Genomic DNA, 21,537 nt, shown 5'->3' with positions numbered 1-21,537 from the left:
GGTTATTGTAAATAATGCTGCAATAAACATAGGGGTGCCTGGTTCAGTTCTCCTGTTCTTATATTAGGCAAACTACTATATACTTTCCTCCTTTTCACTGGCTTTAGGAAAACTCAGAGTGACCTTTCAATATACAAGCTTCAAGGGCTAATAGTGTCACCCACAGAGGCGATGTACCCAGTTACAGAGTTTTAAACTCTATCCTGTTTGTTTATTATAAAACCTAAAATACCTTCTCCAGGCAAGATCCAAAATAATTGCATCCTAGTCCATAATTCTCCTCCATTCCTATAGTCAAATGTAATCTGCCAGCTTGTGCTGATGATGGAATCCATCCCCATTTGGTCAAGGTTGAGGGATAGTGAGGAAATCTTGTGCCCGTTTAATATGTACAGGCTCACTGTCCAAACCGTCCATCTCAGGCTTTGAAGTCAAATCCAGGTCTGGGGAAGGGAAAGGCTCATATCCAACCTTGTTATCTTTCCTTCGGTAGTACATGCGTGTCAGCACAGTCATTACAAAAGTCTCCAGTATGAGAAGGTGGCAATTCATCACTGCAGTGTAGAGTGAAATATAATGTAGGTTATGCTAAATGGTAGAGGTGGTATTCCCCCTAGCAGCCCTGGCATATGAGTTCAGCAACACTTTCTCCAGTTTATCCTCAAACCAAGCCTAGAGATACTAAGTTGTCGTAAATAACGTACCGGATGAATGGTAGAGCCAGAACCAGAACTTGGCTCTCTACCCTCTGCAGCCTGAGGCTAACATTAAACCCTTTTTTGTGTGTGTTGTATCAGTTTGACCTTCTGCTTCCAAACCACAGCCATTCCTCTCCCAGGAGCTAACAATTGAGCGCATGGCTTCCTGGGTCGGCCACCAGGGCTGGCCTCAAGCTTTGGGATTATAGCTCTCCTCTGTGTGGTCAGAGAAGTCACTCTCTCCTGAAAGCCTCACTAGGATTTCTGGGAGATCCATTTCTGAGTATTCTGCATAGAAACCAGGATGGCCCCACCTCTGTTCTAAGGTCCGCTCTTCCCTGGCCCTCCCTTCTCGCCCATCCCGGAATGGGAGAGGAATCCCTGTGTGCTCACCTTGAGACCTGACTTTAGAGGAAAAGGGAGGTGAACAAGCAATCTGCCCACTGTTCGCCAAGACTGAGAAGATGGATGGCTGCAGGGCGGTCAGGATGAGGAGCACCTGTGGACCAGAGGAGAGACAAGGGCAGGCTGGGCCCGGCGGCAGTGGCACTGCGGCCCGCCGGCCCACCGCTGTGCTTGCTCTTCCACTGCGTGCTCGGCTGACCTTTAGATCTGTGCAGTTGCAGAGGGTTGAAACTCACCCGAGTAAAATTTTGTGGCGTTTTGATCTTTAGGCAACTTACAATCTTGTCTTCTATCCAATATTTTATGAACGTTTGAGACAAGAAACAAGAACTGATTGGGGGTTCGTGTTTATTTCCCCATTTCAGCCACGGATACTAACAAGCACTCGATGGATGAAAAGGATGGATGGTTAGAGGAGACTATTTCCATCTGGCTCAAGTATCTGAGATCCCTGCTCCTAGAATGATGGACAATTAGCCATGAAGGTGCCCTTTGAAAAATCTCTGCCATGCCTGGGGCTGGGCAGCACGGGAAATGGGGAATTAATGTTCAGCGGGTACAGAGTTTCTGTGTGGAAGATGAAAAAGTTCTGGAAATGGATGGTGCTAATAATGACTGCACCACAATGTGAACGTAATTAATGCCACTGAACTGTACATTTAAAAATGGTTAAAACGCCAAATCGTATGTTATGTATATTTTAATACAATAAGAGAAAAGAAAAAAAGAAAAAGAAAATCTCTGTCCAGAGGCTCCAGCAACACCATTTGCTTAGTACTTGCCCTCCCTGACTGCACTTTTATGAAACGTCATCCTTTTAAAGACAGACTCAGCATGTCCCACAATAATCACAGGCAGGCTCGGCAATCATAGGGCCTTGACCCTGTGGCGTGACCCTAAGTGCTTCCGGGGCCCAGATCCTTTCTGCCCTTTCAGTCCCTGACTCCATTTCAGGCTCTTCCGGCCTCTCCTTCAATTCTACCTCTTATGTGCCTGGAAATTCACATTTTGCAGGCATCTGCTTAGATCAAATGAGAATTTATGTGAAATCACTCTGTTGACTACAAAGCAGTCACTATGCCTTGGGAGTAGAAGAAGGGCCTAGCAAGGAGACAGAAAGAATGGGGAGAGAAGGAAAACAGGATTGGATTAAAAGTCATTGTATTTATGGGCGCCTGGGTGGCTCAGTCAGTTAAGTGTCTGACTTTGGCTCAGGTCATGATCTCACAGTTTGTGAGTTTGAGCCCCTCGTCTGGCTCTGTGCTGACAGCTCAGAGCCTGAGGCTGCTACAGATTCTGTGTCTCCCTCTCTCTCTGCCCCCTCCCCCGCTTGTACTCTGTCTCTCTCAAAAATAAATGAAAAAAAAAACATTAAAAAAATTTCAAGTCATTGTATTTGGTGGAAGTTATCTGGGCTTAAGAGAATGGAAAGTGTAAAAAGTGAACAAATGTGCTTTGCAGAGAATTTTCAGAAGAGGTGTGAAGGTGGAGAGACAATGTAATGCGAAGGAGGGTGGATTTGGGAGTCAGATCTAAGTTTAAATTTTAGCCCCATACATATGTGCCTCGGGGGAAACCCAATAATATCTCTGGGTCGCAGTTTCCTCCTTTGTAAAATAGAAATAATAATGACTCCAAAGATTGTTGTGCAAATTCAAATGTAATGTACGAAAAATGCCTAGCATGTGGTGTAGGTAGTTCATAACTATGATAATGCCGAAGCTAGTGGTGGTGGTGGATTACAGAGTTTTAGGAAGTATTGGGTAGAAAAGAAAAGAAAAAAGAAAAAGTAGAAGAATTCAAGGTTGGTAATACATCTGTTACAAGTTGAAATGGGTCCCCTAAAATGATATGTTGAAGTCCTAACCCTCAGGACCTCAGAATATGATCTTATTTGGAAAGAGCATCATTGTTCTGGTGTAGTTAGATGTAATCAGTTAAGATGAGGACGTGCTGGAGTAGGTTGGGTCCTTATTCCAATATACTGTTGTCTAAGAAGAGGAAAAGAGACACAAGACCCTGACATGTGCCATGTCATAACGGAGGCAAAATCAGTGATGGAGCTGCAAGCCAGGGATTGCTGGCAAAGCACCAGAAGTTAGGAGGCGTCAAGGAAGAATTCTCCCTTGTAGATTTCAGAGGGAATGTGGCCTGGCTGACACGTTGAGTTTGGACTTCTAGCCTCCAGAACTATGAGACGATACATTTCTGTTGTTTTAAGCCGCTCAGTTTGTGATATTTTGTTAGGGCAGCGCTAGGAAACTATTACAGCACAGGAAAAGCAAAAACTGGGAAGGGGCAGGGATCCTTTTCCAGATCTCACCGGAAACCGAGGCTTAACAAGATTCCCGGACCCGCTTTTCGCCTTTATTAGTCTCACCTCCTAACCCCAATTCTAGTTACCTGGAACAGAACAAATTTGCCTCCTATATTCTGCTCGCCCAAGTGCAGCTTGGCTTGACGGAAAAGGATGGCCAGGGACCAGAGGGCCAGCAGGGTGGACACACCGAGGAGAGTGTTGATCCACAGAGCTATGCTCTCGTCAGAAATCTGGTGGCAGATCAGAAAGTAGTCAGTGAGGAAGGCATGTCCTTTTCTCCTTCTATTTCTCCTCTTCCATGGTGGGAAAGGTAATAAAAAATAAATAAAAAGCCCCAAAGCCTTGGCCTATTCCACTCTCCTCTCCCCACCAGAGTCCAAGCCTCTACCTTTTCTATGGCCACACTGTTGCCGGGACTACCCTGTCTGTGGAGCCCTGGATCAGGGGATGTTGGCTCCAGCTATTCCTTTTAGAGCTCAGAGGTACTGAGTCTTGGAGTTTGCTGCCCCTTACTCCTGGCTTACATCTGCTGGGTCATAGATGCCATCAGGGATGAGAAACAGGCCTGCCAGGCTCAGTGTTATCTTGAAGAAGGCATACTGGAATGGGCCCAACATCAGCAGCTGAAGCTTCTTCCTAAAGGAAGAAGAGGGTTGGGAACATGAACCCATAAAGTGTCCACCTCAAGAAGACCTTCCAGCTCCCTCACTGGGATCCTGGGCTGAAGCTTGTCTGTCATAATAGACACCAAAATGGCTAAATGGATGGGGACGTAGGAAGAAGCCAGAATGTCGAGAGCATTGGAGACCTTCTTCTTGCCTCCCACTCATCTGACCAGAATGCTGCCCTTTGAGCAAGGACTATCAGAAAGTTGACCCCAACCTCTTTAACCAAAATGGGCATAAGAGACAAGTAGCCCAAAGTCCAGTGTGGTAAAGTGTGTAGGCAGCAGTGAGCCTAAGTGATGGAAACTGGAGTTCTCCTTCCTCTGCTCCCCTCACCCCTGGGTGGGTGCCTAATGTGTGGGTGCTGGCTGCGGGATGCCTGCCCTTTCGCCACTGGCTCTGTCCCATACAAACCTGATTCCAAGAGGCTTGAAGCAGGGCTGAGGGAGCCACAGAGACTCTTGTGAGAGTGAAGAGAGAGGCTAACCTGTTCCTCAGTTCTGCCTCTCCCTCCCACCTTACCTGGTGAGCATGAGTGGGGGGCAGCAGGGGCAGCAGCAGCAGCAGGGGCCAGTGTGGACCATCATCGGAGTGTCCTTCAGTGTCCTTATTACTGCCTCCTTCCCACCAAAGCCTTCCACCATGACCAGCATCAGCAGATAAAAGCATACTGAGTAAAACCTGGAGTGGGAGTAGAGGTGAGCTTCACAGAGGGGGAGGTGGCCAGGTAAGGGGATACCCCTTTGCTGCCAAAGACATATAGACTGCAAAGGGTGAAGGAGAGGTGGGGCTCACTGGGGGGGTCCAGTAGGGACCAGGCATTTGGAATGTGTGAGCCAGCAAGAGGGAGAGGACAGGGTCCAGCGGCTGAGGAAGAGGGGAATTTGAGCCTATGTGAACAAAATGGTGACTGAAGATGAAGAGAAGCAGAAGTTCAAGAGACCCGGATTAGCACAAGTTGAAAGGGGCTAGACTCATGATCAATTGATTTGCAGGGATTTATGGAAGGGATAGGGGATAAAAGAAGATGCAGACTCTGGAGTCCTGGGTGAGTGGGGAGCAAAAGGGTACCCACCTCAGAGCTGGGGGTGGGGCAGGACACTCACGAAGTTATGGCCATTTCTACAAGCATGAGGGAACGAGGGATCCAGAGACCAAAACAGCAGAACACAGACACGACCTGCTTGAAAACAAGCAAGAAGCTGGTTGGGGCAAGAAGGGAGTCTTTGTGCTCACCCTCTCAAATTTTTGTGGCAAAAGCTCAAGGAAGCAAAACCCGAACACATGAGGCAGCATTTCTCAAAAGTGGCCATCTGGAAGAACAATCAAATCAACTAATTTTTCTTTTTAATTTAGTAGTCAGTTCCTTCTATATCTAGGGTTAGAGACAGCTGGGCACTGTAAGTCAAAATGTCATTTTGAAGACTATCTCATCCCATATCCCCGGAGTAGGGGTAGGCGAGTTCATCCTTGGGAGGAACTGGATCAAGATCCAGCCCTTCCTTTTCAATGCCACATGTTACTAGAGCATCTCTGATGACTCGAGATGGCCCAGGCAGGTGTCATCTGCCAAAAAAGGACCTCAAGGGCTCCATTCTCCGCTCCAGACACACACACACAGATCTTACCACAAGGAAACGGAAGTCTAATCTTATGGCCTAGGAACAAGTCAGAGACCTATACAATGGCTACCAGAGTGGGTTATAAAGGTCTATAATGCAAGGATAGAGTTGAGTTGTCCCCATGGGAAAGAAAATCCTTTGCCTCCCTCCCATCTGAGGAACCACTGCTTGCCTGTGTAGGAAGGAAGCTTGCTTTTAACAATGATACTGTGATGGGGAGGTAGTGAGTGGGGCTGCTGGTGGGGTGAGCAGTTCCTCTAGCTGTCTCTGAGAATTCAAAGAACTCCAGAATTCAAGCTGTGTCCCACTGCCTGTTGACCCAGGCAGGGTGTCCTGACTGCAAATGGAGATCGCATTACAAACCCCCATCCTAAGTGGGTAGAGGCAGGCAACCCTTTGCTGGCTTGAAATGCCGAGTTTAGAGGAATTCCCAGAACGGTTCCTGTCTCTTGTTTAGTCCCTCCCAAAGGGCAGCTACAAGGCCCTCACCGTGGGTGCAGAGCTGCTCCAGAGCAAAGTCCTCCTCTTGATGGGGCAACGGGTGTTCTTGTACAGGTAGACAGCATCCTCCACGAAGATGGTGACCGAGCCCAGGGCAAGCAGAGTCATAATGACTGTGAGGGCAATTTCTGCAGGGCCCAAGGCTAAAGTAGAAAGAGAAGGCAGACTCTTGTTAACTAAAGACCAGGGATGAGGGGCAGGAGGTGTGGGCTTTCTCACTTGGATCTAAATTGCTTTACCATATCTAGAATTATCTGCTAGGCTTCCACCCATGCAGAAGAATGGCATTTTCTTAGACCTTAGCATGTAGCTAAAAAGTAGTCATTCTTCTGAATGGATGGGAGACTAGACCAGATGATTCTAGGTATGGTAAGGCTTACCTCAACCAGGATATAGACACCAAACAAGTTTTTACATAACGAGCAAAAATTTTGAATTAGGAGGTTGGCAGGGCCTATTCAACTTTACTACTTCCAGTAAACGGTGTCATGTTAGCAAACATGGACCAATTAACATTATAATTAAAGCAGAATGTAATGAATGGTATATACTTTAGAGCCGTTTAAATTTGATTTCAAAATTATGTCACGAAACTGGGACGTTAGGATGGGAATTTAACCAAAGAGAAATGGATACAAGTAAAGACCCCAAGGACATTTGGCTCGTGTTGGCCTCATAATTAGTCTTAAATGTGGTCCAGTAGCTCTCTTTAGTGTTTCTTGCAGTCATTTGAGGCATTGTTAAAAATTAGATGTCTGGGGGCACCTGGGTGGCTCAGTCGGTTAAGCGGCCGACTTTGGCTCAGGTCATGATCTCGCGGTCCGTGAGTTCGAGCCCCACGTCGGGCTCAAAGCCTGGAGCCTGTTTCCGATTCTGTGTCTCCCTCTCTCTCTGACCCTCCCCCGTTCATGCTCTGTCTCTCTCTGTCTCAAAAATAAATGTTAAAAAATTAAAAAAAAAATTAGATGTCTGGGTCCCACCCTCAGAGATGCTGCTTTAATAGATCTGGGATGGACCCAGAAATCTGCATTTTCAACAAGCTCACCTGGTAATGGTCAGAGGTTAACAAACATTTTGACAAACACTGGTGAAACTCCTCCGGCTTCACTTTTGCTAACAGGAAAAACCATTATAAGCACGATACGTGTTTCTGACTATGTGATTCATCAGTGCAACAATTAGTTTTAAAAAAAGCGTTCTGTGTTTTGGTGACTAAGCCTTGACCCTCATTTATCTTAAGTCTCTTCCCTAGTTGGTTGACCCTCTTTCCCACCACCTGTCTTTTTTTTTTTTTTTCAACGTTTATTTATTTTTTGGGACAGAGAGAGACAGAGCATGAACGGGGGAGAGGCAGAGAGAGAGGGAGACACAGAATCGGAAACTGGCTCCAGGCTCTGAGCCATCAGCCCAGAGCCTGACGCGGGGCTCGAACTCCCGGACCCCGAGATCGTGACCTGGCTGAAGTCGGACGCTTAACCGACTGCGCCACCCAGGCGCCCCCCCACCACCTGTCTTGATGAGAGGAAGAAGGGGGAAAAGAAGACTGCCAGAGCCCAGTCTGTTGTCCCAGTGCATTGGGAGTAAAATAGGAGGAAGACATTGGCTGGTCCACCCTATGTTTTGATGACTGAGGTCAGCTCAGAGAGATGAAACCAAAGCAGGGAGGAAGGAGGCCACACCACAGTAAAAGCTTGAGTCGTCATCTGGACCAGCCATCCACCACAAGGAGCAACCAGGACAAGGATGAATCTGTCAAAAAATACCACGCTGATCCTGGTTGCTCTTATTTTAGGGCACACATTTTTCTCTCTGTTGCTTTATCCAGAAGAGGCCCTTCACCTCTGACCACAGTTAGGTCGAATGACCAATCCAGAGGACCTGCATGGGGGAGGTGGCCCTTAGACTCTAGCTCCCAAGCTGGACTTGTAAAGTCAGTAGTAAACTTTTTCTATCACAGGCCATAAAAGACAGGGTTTTGCTATTTTTCTGTTCTCCTACCCAGCCCTTCCTCTACCCACCTCCGCTTAGGATACTAAGTGACTCAACTACTGGCTTGACTTTGCTGTTACTGTTTAGCTCTGCTGCCTCTTTCTCAGTTATCTCTCTGGATACTGTTCCAGAAGGCCCTGCAAGGTTTGGACATTAAAAAACTCGTTGCAGTCCTTTACTAAAAAGACTTTACCTTCTCCTCTTCAAAACTTTTAAAATATAAACATCAGAGGATTTTTAAATATGATTTTACCCTTTACAACAAAAATGAGTACTTCAAACACTCATGGAGATACCCATTAAGTCTGTCATATGTCATGATAATTCTAGATAGATTAAAGGGATGTCTTTAAAAATCAAACAGGATTGGGAATGCAAGCTGGTGCAACCACTCTGGAAAACAGTATGGAGGTTCCTCAAAAAACTAAAAATGGAAATACCCTACGACCCAGCAATTGCACTACTAGGCATTTATCCACAGGATACAGGTGTGCTGTTTCGAAGGGACACATGCACCCCCATGTGTATAGCAGCACTATCAACAATAGCCAAAGTATGGAAAGAGCCCAAATGTCCATCCATGGATGAATGGATAAAGAAGATGTGCTATATATATACAATGGAGTATTACTCGGCAATCAAAAAGAATGAAATCTTGTCATTTGCAACGACGTGGATGGAACTGAAGGGTATTATGCTATGTGAAATTAGTCAGTCAGAGAAAGACAAAAATTATATAACTTCACTCATATAAGGACTTTAAGAGACAAAACAGATGAACATAAGGGAAGAGAAACAAAAATAGTATAAAAACAGGGAGGGGGACAAAACACAAGAGACTCATAAATATGGAGAACAAACTGAGGGCCGCTGGAGGGGTTGTGGAAGGGGGGATGGGCTAAATGGGTAAGGGGCATTAAGGAATCTGCTCCTGAAATCATTGGTGCACTATATGCTAACTAATTTGGATGTAAGTTAAAAAAAAAAAAAGAAAAAGAAACAAAAAAAATCAAACAGGAAAAATTGAGAGAAAAAAAAGAGAGAGAATTGTATTTTCATGAAGATTTTGGAGAGGGAAAACCTTCTTAAGCTTAGGAGTAATCTGAGAAATCACAAAGAGAATGATGGTCAAATTTAATATAAAGTGTGTAAACTTCTTTCTAAATGTTTAAAAGAAATAGACAGCAAACAGACTGAGGGAAAAAGCTTTTTAATAAATGTGTACTCAAGTTTAAGATCTTTATTAGATAAAGAGAACTGATAACAAAAACAGGACACTTGCAAATAAATGGAAAAAGATATTAACACAGTTCAGGACATGTGGGAAAATAGTCAATCTGCTTAGTCGTCAGATAAGAGCAAAATAACTGTGATATATTATTTTTGTTCCATTAAAAGGTAATGTTTATAATATATTGACTAATAGCCCCAAGTTATAAACAACTCAAGTGCCCAACAATATTGGAATTATTAAATAAAGTACCTAACTGAATATTAATTATCAAGGTCTGAAAAATTTGTGCCATAAAAAAAATCTTTGTAAAGAATATGTAATAATTCTTGAGAAGAGTAATAACTTATTAACACTCAAAAAAACAAAAAAAAATGCATTAACAGACCCCACATATATGGTTATCTGATTTACGACAAAATTTCCACTACAATTCATGGGGAAAAGAGTGGGTTTTTTTTGAGAAAGAATTCTGGGTTATCTGGATATCCTTTGGGGGATAAAAAAGAACACTGACTGCTCTTTCATATCATACAAAAACACCTAAATGTGATAGTTAAAACAATAAAGTTTTTAGAGGAAAACAGAGACGTATATCTTCATGACTTTGAGCTAGGCAAAGATCTTTTAAAATAGGACACAAAAGCACTACCCATAAGTTTAAAAATCGATAAATTGGACTTTCTTAAAATTAAACATTTTTATTTGTCGAAAGAAACCATTAGGAGAATGAAAAGACAATCTCAGACTGAGAGAAGGTACTTGCAATACAGATATCCAACAAAAGACTTGTATCTGTAATATATAAAGAATTCCTATCAGTAAGAAAAAGACAACACAATGTTTTTAAATGAAGAAAAAAAAAAAAGACCTAAACAGTTACTTCATGAAAAAAAGTACCTCAATGTTTGAGAAGCATAGAAGGCGCTAAATGTCAACAGTCATCAGGGTAATACAAATGCGAGATGCCATTATATACCCACCAACAGGGCTAAAATTAAAAGGACTCATGATTCCAAGTGCTGATGAGGATAAGGAAAAAATGGAACTCTCATATATTTCAGCTGGGAGTGGCACAATGACTTTGGAAAGCAGTTGGTAGTATGCCTTTAAGCTAAACATACACCTACCCTATGACACAGAAATTCCACTTCTGGACACCTATTCAATAGAAATGAGTGCTTATAATCACCAGAAGAATGCTCAGAGCAGCATTATTCATAATGGCCCAAACTGGAAATAGCTCATATTGATTCAACAAGAATACAAATAAATACAGTTGATCCTTGAACAATGCACAGTTGAAAATCTGCGTATAATTTTTGCCTTCCCCAAAACTTAACTACTAATAGCCTACGGTTGACCAGAAGCCTTACTGATAACATAGTTAGTTAACACTTATTTTGTATGTTATGTGTATTATGTTCTGTATTCTTACAATAAAGTAACCTAGAGAAAAGAAAATGTTATGAAGAAAATCATAAGGAAGAAAAAATATATATACACTACTATACACATATTTATTGAAAAAAATCCTCATAAGGGCACCCGGGTGGCTCAGTTGGTTAAGCATCCTACTCTTGGTTTCGGCTCAGGTCATGATCTCATGGTTCTTAAGTTTGAGCCCCACATCGGGCTCTGCGCTGACAGTGCAGGGCCTGCTTGGGATTCTATCTCTTTCTCTCTCTCCCTCCCTCCCTCCCTCTTTACCCCTCCCTGGCTCTCTATCTCTCTCTCTCTCTCAAAATAAATAAACTTAAAAAAAAAAATCCTTGTGTTAAGTGCACCCATGCAGTTCAAATTCATGTTGTTCAAGGGTCAATTGTAAATTGTGATACATCCCCATAATAGAATATCACACAGCAATTAAAAAGAATAAACGGGCAACAGAATGGATCAATCTTAAAAACATAATGGTGAGGGAAGGAAGCCAGACACAAGAGTACATACTGTTTGATAAACTGTCTGTTTATATAAATTGAGGAATAGGGAAAAATGATCCATAGAGGAGGTAGAGGTTAGAATAGTGGTCTCAGGCGGGCGCCTGGGTGGCTCAGTCGGTTGTGTCCAACTTTAGCTCAGGTCATGATCTTGCCGTTTGTGAGTTCTAACCCTGCACTGGGCTCTGTGCTGACAGCTCAGACCCTGAGCCTGCTTTGGATTCTGTGTCTCCCTCTCTCTTTGCCCCTCCCCAAGTAGTGCTCTGTCTCTCTCTCTCAAAGATAAAATCATTTTTAAAAAATTAAAAAAAAAATAGTGGTATTAGAAGGCATATGAACTAAGGAGGGAGCACGAAAGACCCTACTGGATGCTGGAAGGTTCCATTTTCTTGACCGAGATGCTGGTTTCACAGATTTACACATAAGTAAAAATGCATCATATTACATACTTGAGATCATTATCCTTTACTATATGTAACTTATACCTAAAAAAATCTTATGTCAGCAAAGAAGATTGCAAAATTAGCCCAGTAAAATTATAACCATGTTTGGGGAGAGAAAGGTAGAAAAGAGTTGGAAGAAAGAGTGGGGCACTAATATCTTTATCTCACAAAATGGAAAATCAAAAAATACTGCCCTGGTTGGCAGAATAAGAAATAAACTAAATGGATAGTAAATCTATAAAGATAACCAACCAAAAATATTAACGTAATTGTATGGAGAGAATGGGAGAAGGTCCGTGCTGTGTGTGCTGAAGCCTTATGTATCATAGAGGCAGCCACAGATGATGCCCAAAATTGATCCTCCGGGAAACAATGGTGTGCACATATGGGTGATCGGAAGGTAACTACCAGAAGAACCATTAGCTAAAAAAGGAGGAAGACTAGAAATGAGAACGGATAGAGCAGAGGACTGATTGATTTGCATTAGTAGCTCTTGTGTATTATTAGAAATTTTAACCATGTTCACATACTACATTGATAAAACAAAAACATTAAAAAATCATTTCACAGAAAAATGCCTAGAAATATTAAAAGAAAATATTAAATATGCTGTCTTTGGGTGACAAGAATAGGTGATTTTTCCCTTCTTTTCTATCGTTTTCAATTATTCAATAACAAATCTGTATTTTATAACAAAACTATGTTTTTTTAAAAGGGCACATTTTGTCAAATATATAATAATATGAAAAAAACTCATATGATGTCATGCTTCTAAAAACAGGACCTAAGATCGGAGGTATGGCATGATTTCAACTAATGCTAAATAAAAGCATGGAAAAAGGAACTAACACTGGGGGGGCCTGGGTGGTGCAGCTGGTTAAGCGGCCAACCTTGGCTCAGGTCATGACCTCACTGTTCCTCCAGCCCCATGTGGGGCTCCATGCTGACAGCTCCAACAGAGCCTGGAGCCTGCTTTGGATTCTGTGTCTCCCTCTCTCTCTTTCCTTCCCCCGCTTGTGATCTCTCTCTCTCTATCTCTTTCACAAAAATAAATAAAACATTAAAAAAAAAAGAGGTGGGGGGAACTAACACCAAGGTATTTGCAGTGCCTATCTCTGAGTGGCGGGAGTATAGATGGCTCTTCCTCCTTCTACTTTTCTGGATTTTCAGATTTACTGAATCTGAATTATTTTTTACAACGGAAATGTTTACGTTAAAAAAAAATACTCACAAAAGATAAAGTCCAGATAGGCAGATACCAAAATTAATTCAGTAGATTTCTAAAAACTCATGTCCGTTGTTGGAAAGGTAAGTCTCTTCTGGAGGTCGCTCAGGGCCTGACTTCCCCACCCCTCCTTGACCTTGTCCTCACCAGCTCGGGGAGAGCCCTTTCAAAAGCCATTCAAGGCCAAAGCCCTTCCCAGTCTTCACTGTCTTCTTCTTCTTCTTCTTTAATGTTTATTTATTTTTGAGAGACAGACAGAGACAGAGACAGATCATAAACTAGGGAGGTGCAGAGAGAAGGGGAGACACAAATTCCAAAGCAGGCTCCAGGCTCTGAACTGTCAGCATAGACCCTGAAGCAGAGCTCAAACTCAGGAATCTGGCCACGAACCATGGTCATAAATGAGACCATGACCTGAGCCGAAGTCAGCCCTTTACCACTTGAGCCACCCTGATGCACCGCCCGCCCCCCCACCACTTTTTTTTTTTTTTTTTTTTAATTTTCCCAGTCTTAACTGTCTTGACTGCTCCCTCCTCCTTGAAAATCTGCCCCACCTTGACGCCCAGAACCACGGTCCCCTTCCTGACCTCTGTCCCTAGGTCTTGGGCACTGATCCCTCATCCTCTCCCACACCCTGTGTTTTCCAATCTCAAACACCAGCTCAACTCTTCTCTGTTTATTGAGGTTTGGGATTTCCCTACCCCTCCTTCAGCCTCCCAATAGCCATAGAAGCTGTGCCCACCTCCAGAACTTGGTAGCACTTGGTTTCTGCCCATTCAGCTTTTCTCCCTGAATTGCCTGTGGCTGGCTTCTCCTCCGTGAGGCTCGAGTGCCCCTTCTCAGCCAGCCTTCTCTGAGCATGCTATTGTCCCCATCTGCCTCTCACGGTGAAGTTATTTACATATTTATTTACTTGCCTATTTTCTGCTGCCTTCTCCTGCGCCCCTCCCCCAACTGTGTAAACTCCAAGAAGGCAGGGACTTTGTCAAGCTTGTTTGTTCTCTGTTCCATCTCTAAGTGCCTGGAACAGCAACTGTGGCTATTTGTTGAATGAAAGAAATAACCCCATGAGAATTCCTATGGATCATCCCCTTTGTATAGCCTTTTCCAGGAAACCAGGCTTAGAGAGTCAAGCACCTTGGCCATGGTCCTGGAAGTTATGGGGCTGGGATTTCAATCCAGGGGTTTCTGGCTAGGCCCACATTGACTCTTGGTGTGTGTTCACATGACTGTGGGAAGGAATGTGGAGTGCTATAATCAAATGCAACCCTAAAAAGTTGTTTCAGTTTATGAAGGTGGGTTGGGGGCATATTCTGACTGTTCAGTACCCAAATGCTTTTGCAATCTCTTCTAACTGCTGGCTTTGGCACTTTATATTTTTTCTCATACTTGTGCCATCTGCAGGCTCTTGTATCCACTGCCGCAGCACAAAAGCTAAGAAAGAGAGCTCCTGCTCTCCGTGAAACTCATATATCTTCTTTGAAGATCGTCCCCGATCTTATTTTTTCGCATCTTAACAGATATTACGGGACAAAAGTGTTCTATGGCCAAAGGATTTGTGGAAATGCCTTAAACAAAATTAAACCTGTTTCTTCCCATACTCAACTTTTTAATCTGATTTACACTGTTAATTTCCTACTGGAGGTTATAGAATACAGATTTTACAAAACTTAGTTTTGTAGATTCTGGGTTCATGAAGCACTACTTGAGATTAGTACTCCAAGGGACACACTGTGGGAAATGCTTGTCTAACTGGCCATTTTGAATACAATTATACCTTTAGCAACTAGCAAATGTCCCACTGTCTCTGAAATAGTGAAGATTACTTTTTTTTTTTAAATAAGGAAAACGATATAAGGACATTAAAATTTTGGAAGAGTATGATCCATAATTCCAGCTAGTTCCTAACCAAAAGTTATTTTCATTTTTGCATTTTGTTTTCATGGAAGTTAAGAACACAGTCTCTGGAATCAGAGTTCAGAGAAAAATTCCACTTACTACTTGCTCTTGACCTTGGACAGGTTATTCATTCTCTCATTAACCTCTTAGCACAGCACCTGGCATGTAGTATTTGTTCAATAAAAAGTAGCTTTAAAAAACACCCTGGTTAAAGTGCATACATATTATATTACTACAATAGTATAATTTTATAGTATAATAAAAGTTTATACTTTTAAAACGAACATGTCATCACAGCCTGTCAAAAATGATTTTTATGAATTAAAATAATTTTTTAAATTACAAAAATTTCAAAAATAAAGAGAATAGAGCAAACATGAATATACCCATAACCCATTTTAAAGAGTGTTACAATATTGCCAATTTTGTCTCAAAAGTTATTTTTAGGAAAAAAAAAAAAACATTACAGATGTATCTGAAGGCCCCTGTACACACCCCCCGGATCATTTTCCCTTCCACACCTCACCTCTCCGAGCTAACTACTGTTCCGAAATTAGTGTATATCTTTTTCATTTACGTTTTAGTTTTTCACAACATATGTGCATATTCAACATACTATATTGCTTTGTATTTAAAAAAATCTGTATGGCGGTGCCTGGGTGGTTCAGTTGATTAAGCTTCCCACTCTTGATCTCAGCTCAGGTCTTGATCTCAGAGTTGTGAGTTCAAGCTCTGTGTTGGGCTCCACACTAGGTGTGAAACCCACTTAATAAATAAATTAGTTAATTAATTAATAAAAAATCTATATAAATGGCATCATCCTGCAAAATGCTTTTTTCCACACAACATTATTTTCATGATATTATTCTCATATGATAAACAAATGCTTCAATATGTACTCCTGGACATGTCTCCTTAGCACATATAGGAGAGTTCCCTTATTTTATTTATTTATTTATTTATTTATTTATTTATTATTTTTAGAGAGAGAGAGAGAGAGAGAGAGAGAGAGTGAGCCAGGGAGAGAGGCAAAGGGAGATGGAGAGAATTCCAAACAGGCTCCATACTCAAGGCAGAGCCCAATGCAGGGCTTGATGCCAAGACCCTGGGATCATGACCTGAGCTGAAATCAAGAGTGGGATGCTCAACAGACTGAGCCATGCAGGTGCCCCTAGGACAGTTCCTCTATGCATACACCTAAAATCAGAATTTCTGGGCTGGAGGAGATGAGCATCTTCAGTGCTGTAGAGAGCTAATCAGTCTCCACAGTGGTTGTCCCCATTACACTCCCACCAGCGGCCCACGAGTGCTCACTGTGACCTCAAATTCATTGTAGGCAAATGACGTGCCATTGTTTAATTCAGGGCTCCTTAAATCCTAACAAAATAGAATATCTTTTTGTATATTTATTGGTCATTAGTGTTTCTTCTGCTATGAACTATCTGTTCACATATTTTACACAACTTTTATTGGGTAATTTTCCTTATACTGACTACTTTTCCCTTGTTGGTTAGGGCTTGAAAATATCTTCTCCCAGTCTATGGTTTGGCTTTTAGCATTGTTTATAGTGTTTATAGTTATATAGAAGTTTGTTTGTTTGTTTATGTAGCCAATCTCCATGATCATTTGTGCTTTTTTTGTGTTTTATTTAAGAAATTCTCTACTCCCGATCATAAAGATACCTTTCTGTATTTTCTTTTGTAAAAAAGTTTGCATTTTACATTTAGGTATTTAAGCCGTGTGGATTGAAGATACTTTGGAGCTATATTGCAATAGGGACAGATACATAGTCCAGGTAACTTCCTGAAGAGTCCATTCTGTCCGCTGAGGTGTGTAATGTCCTGTCATAGAGCACATTCCCCAGTGGGCTCTCTTTCTGGGCATTCTGTTCTGTTCCATTTTCCACTTGTTTGGACCCTTGCACTTACTGCCTCATGGCTTAGTCTTCTTGTAAACCTTAATCCCTGGGAGGGCAGGTACGCTCCTTGCATTTTTTCAAAATTGTCTTGGCTTTTCTTGGCCCTTCACTCTTTCACACAAATGTTTGGATCAGCCCATTAAAAAAAAAATCCTGTAGGGATTACAATTGCAATCATATCACAGGCATTTCAAAAACAGATTTTTGGGGGCACCTGGGTGGCTCATTCGGTTAAGTGTCCAACTTCGTCTCAGGTCATGATCTCACAGCTCGTGAGTTTGTGCCCCCCATCAGGCTCTGTGCTGACAGCTGGGAGCCTGGAGCCTGCTTCAGATTCCGTGTCCCCCGCCTCCTCCCCTGCTTGTGTTCTCTCTCTCTCTCTCTCTCTCTCAAAAATAAATGAATAAACATTAAAAAAACCCAGATTGCTGAAAGGTTCCACAGTTCTTCCAAAATAGCTTTTTCTTTTTTTTTTTTAATTTTTTTTTTCAACGTTTTTATTTATTTTTGGGACAGAGAGAGACAGAGCATGAATGGGGGAGGGGCAGAGAGAGAGGGAGACACAGAATCGGAAACAGGCTCCAGGCTCCGAGCCATCAGCCCAGAGCCTGACGCGGGGCTCGAACTCACGGACTGCGAGATCGTGACCTGGCTGAAGTCGGACGCTTAACCGACTGCACCACCCAGGCGCCCCGAAAATAGCTTTTTCTTAAATGGCATTGAATTTAAGGAGCAACGGTTTACTAACAGAGGAGGAAGGGTTCTTGCCACATCCTCAGTGGGTGCCTCTTCCTGGCTTCCTGACTCTCAGTGTCATGTCATCACCCTGCCCAGCTCCCCAGGTCTCTTTTTCCTTCGCTTCCGTCACGGTCTCTTTTTCCTTCGCTCACCTTGTATCGGTATTGACCAGATTGCCTGCTCTTTCTTTAATAACCTTTGTCTTCCAAACTTCCCTTCCTTTCCCTGACACCGTTCTGGCTCAGACTCTTGTTCCTCATGCTGGGCTGGGGCAATAACCTCCAATTTATGCCCCTGCTTCTCAAGGCTCTTCTTCCCTGAAGTCCATCCTGATTACTGATTAATTACCTTGAAGCACTCTCTAGCCTCTCCCACTCTCTACCCTCACCGGCTCCTTCTCTCCACAGGATAAAGTACAACTTCTCTGCCTGCCGCTCATCAGGCCCCACCTCACCTGTCCAGCCCTCTCAGTTGTCCTCGGCCTCCTCACCAGCGACCTGGAATCCTGCCAGATCAAGCTCCTCAGTGTGTGGAGAATCTGCCTGCTCATTCTGTCTCCACCACCACCTCAGCAGTGCCCGCTGCCTGCTCTCCACGTTCCAGTTTGCTTACCCGTTCTGACATTCCACGCCCTCCCCCCCCCCCCCCGCCCCCAAACAGGCAGCTCGCAAGACTTCCAGACCCAGTATGGTCTCTCTACTTTGAACATCCTTGGTGCTCCCATTCGCGCATGCCGCGGCAAAGCCAGGTGAGATCGATTTTTACTGTGTGAGGCAGGGTTTCTCGACCTCAGCGCTATTGACACTTTGGCCAAGACAACTCCTTGTTGTGGGGGGCTTTCCTTTGTATTCAGGGCAGCATCCTTGGCCTCTCCCCACCAGGTGCCAATAGCACCCTCTAGCTGTGGCAAATGAACTGTCTCTAGACATTGCCAGAGGTTCCCTGGGGGACAAAATTGCCTCTGGTTGACAACTGCTCATCTAAGGGAAGAGCCGCACTCTGAACAAGAGGTTCCTGGAGCCGGACGCGGCAGCTACCTACTGGCACAAACCCCACAGCAGCTGCAGAGCCTCTCTGGACACCCCGGCAGTTGTCATTTGCTCTGAAACAAGGCTGAGCTTTGTCCAAGCACATGCCCGTGTCTGCCTTCTAATCCACACTGACCACATCCTGTTGTTCGGAAAGTCTATGCACTGAGGTGACGACATCAAGAAGGAGGCTGGGGAAAAAAACAGTAAGGATTCCATAGAGACACAGACTCCTATTCATGAAAGTCTGAGAGGTGGTTAATCATGCCGTAGGAAGACAAAATAAAATATGCACGGGAGCCACATTTGCTATAACGGTGCTAGGGTGATCTGGTTGTCATATTTTAGGTGGCCAGGAAATAAATGGCTTTTCACGTTCAAAAGCGATTCAGTATAAGATCTAGTTGTCCAACACTGTCAGAGTATTTGTACAGGTTCCCCTAAGTGTTAAGAACATTATTCATAATAACCACCCCTTTAGAATGATGCAGACCCTTTCCCAAAGCGGCTCTTATACAGTCCCCTAGGGGATTTGTTGGGTCTTGCATCATTTAGGCACCATCTCGATTCCCTGGATAGCTCCGGGATTTGAAAAACGCTCCAAGCCAGCGTCCCCAACTTGAATCAGCTTTGAGGTTGGGGTCTGTGGGAGGCCCAACATGCAGCTGTATCTCCCTGGCTAGGTGGTGATGCCCTTCTTTTGGTCTATTGGCTCCTTAAGGGGTTGTTCTTCCCAAGGCCTTAACCACGATATGTAGATACTCTCCAGGCTGGCCAGCTCAGGACCACCTGTCTTCAGCTCTCCTCAGCTGTCCCAGCTTCCTGCCAGGGTGCTCATGTCCTCCTTTCGGTTCTCTCTGGGGAGGGGCCTTGACTTACCTCTCAGAAGTTGGGCAGCAGTGGGAGCGAGAGAGAAGCAGGCAGAGGGGATGCTGAAATTAGTTTTCAGCACCTCCAGAAGATCTGCCGTGTACCTGTAGAGACACCAACCTACATTCAGAATATGAGGATTGGGGAGGCGGGGAGGGACCAGAAGGAACATCAGTTATATGACACTCCCTCAAACACTCCTGAGTTTGGGCTGCTTGTACATTTCCCCTTGGCGCCCTGATTCTTAGAGGAAATTGGCCCAGGCTAGTGTGTAAGGCAGGTGCCACCTAGGCCAGGGGCAGGATTGGCCTAGGTGCCCAAAGGGCCCACAGTTCACTCTCTCCACTTCCACTGGGACAGCAGTCCAGTGGCTGACAATAGAGAAAGAGCAGAGCCTCACAGAAAGAGTGGACCCTTAGCACCAGGGGTGAGTCCACAGCTGGATGGGGCTCTGTGCATGCCCTTCACAGCCCCTACCTCTGAGACTTTTCTCTTCCCAGTCGAGGGACAAAACCAAGGCTCTGAAAGATCACACACTGGCCCAAACCCACAGGACCTTGGAGACAGCCAAACCATTATTAGTCTGCCTCATTCTGTGTCCTGGGAGCCAAAGGACCTAAGAGGGAGGGAGGGACAGTCCAATGAGATAGGGGCCTCCACGGCTTAGCAACTGGCTCCTGGCTCTGGGCCTGCTGCCCTCACTCACCTGGGGTCAAGTTTTATCTGAGTCCTGTCTGGCTCCATCGTCTTCTCCCCCTGTCTGGCTTTCCAGCAGGCACTGAGGGGCAAGAAGGGGCAGGAAGGTGGGGGCCCTGAAGGAGGCGGCTCCCCGCTGGTTCTGCTGCCTGCTGGACTCTCTCAGAGGACCTGGGCCACGTGTAGGTGGAGTGACAGAGTCTTCGTCTCTGCCTCCCTTTACTCGGGCTTTCCGTGCCGCAAATCCCTAGAACCTATCTCAGAGTTCACCCTGGAGGAATTTGATCCTTTTGACTGGCTAAGTTTCCCTCCCCACCCCCCACCCCCACCCCCGTTCCTGACTCCTCCCCTCTCTCTAGGTGTGGTCCTTCCTTCCTCCCTCCCACAGATCCCTTTAGCCACCCTTTGCTGCCTACCAACCCTCATCCTACACCTCCTCCAAGGAGTCTTCTAGGGTGATGATGATAGGAGTAAAGTTCTGTATCCTCCCTGCAATACTACTGGTCGGCAGCCCCCTTTCTCCCAGGACCTGTCTGGAACTCAGTCTCTGGTCCCCTAGAGATGGGAGAGTCAGGGCCAATTCCGGGACTGTGCTGTGCTGGCACCGTTGGCTTGGCAGGCAGAAGGAAGGACGAGCTGGAAAAGCCAGACGAGGCCCATGTGGGTTTTCCAAAGCTCAGCCCAACTCATGTTGATGATGGGTGTATTCGTCCAAACAGCAGCCCAAGATGCAGCAAAGGTACAGAGGCAGAGTTGCTGAGTTAGATTTCTGAGAAATTTGATAGATTCTGAAAAGCTGTGCCAAATGATGTGTTTTCTGAACTATTGTACTGATTAGAGAACTATGTTCTCTTCCCTCTCCAAGTAGATTTAAAAGTATTTGAATCCAAGCATAGTACCCTTAGGTTCCCCGAATAGGGTCTAATACATCCTAAGTGCTCTTTAGAGCTGCTTACACGACTGGGGAGCCTGGGTGGCTCAGTGGTTAAGCGTCTGACTTCAGCTCAGGTCATGATCTCATGGTTTGTGAGTTTGAGCCCCGCGTCGGGCTCTGTGCTGACAGCTCGGAGCCTGGAGCCTGTATGTGTGTGTCTCTCTCTGCCCCTCCCCTGCTTGCTGTCTCTCAAAAATAAATAAACATTAAAAAAGAAAAGAAAAGAACTGCTTACATGACTGATGACATAATAAAAACACAACAACAGCAGCAGCAAATGTTTACTGAGAATTTGGGGTGCACCAGGCGCTGTAGAAAATGCAGTATGTTCCTTATCTCACTGCAACTTTGCAACCAGTCTTGTAAAGTAAGTACTGTCTCTATTCACATTTTACAGATGAAGAAACGGAGGCTC

At 44.3% G+C, this 21,537-nt stretch overlaps 1 protein-coding gene across 1 annotated transcript; it reads right to left on the bottom strand.

Annotated features, from left to right (window-relative positions):
* Window positions 1–184: 184 nt before the first annotated feature.
* On the bottom strand, window positions 185–20,457 carry SLC51A (solute carrier family 51 subunit alpha). The gene is made up of 9 exons (XM_043594468.1): window positions 20,199–20,457; window positions 19,502–19,596; window positions 6,200–6,354; window positions 5,195–5,268; window positions 4,611–4,769; window positions 3,948–4,059; window positions 3,507–3,653; window positions 1,092–1,197; window positions 185–554 (listed from the first exon to the last, which is right to left on the bottom strand). Exons 1-9 carry the CDS (start codon window positions 20,234–20,236, stop codon window positions 346–348), a joined length of 1,095 nt encoding a protein of 364 aa, XP_043450403.1. The 5' UTR covers window positions 20,237–20,457; the 3' UTR covers window positions 185–345.
* Window positions 20,458–21,537: the final 1,080 nt, after the last annotated feature.

This window comes from Prionailurus bengalensis, chromosome C2, assembly GCF_016509475.1.
Source record: "Prionailurus bengalensis isolate Pbe53 chromosome C2, Fcat_Pben_1.1_paternal_pri, whole genome shotgun sequence".
NCBI lineage: Eukaryota > Metazoa > Chordata > Mammalia > Carnivora > Felidae > Prionailurus > Prionailurus bengalensis.
The sequence above is the reverse complement of the archived record's forward strand: the minus strand, read 5'-3'. Positions and strand labels throughout refer to the sequence as shown.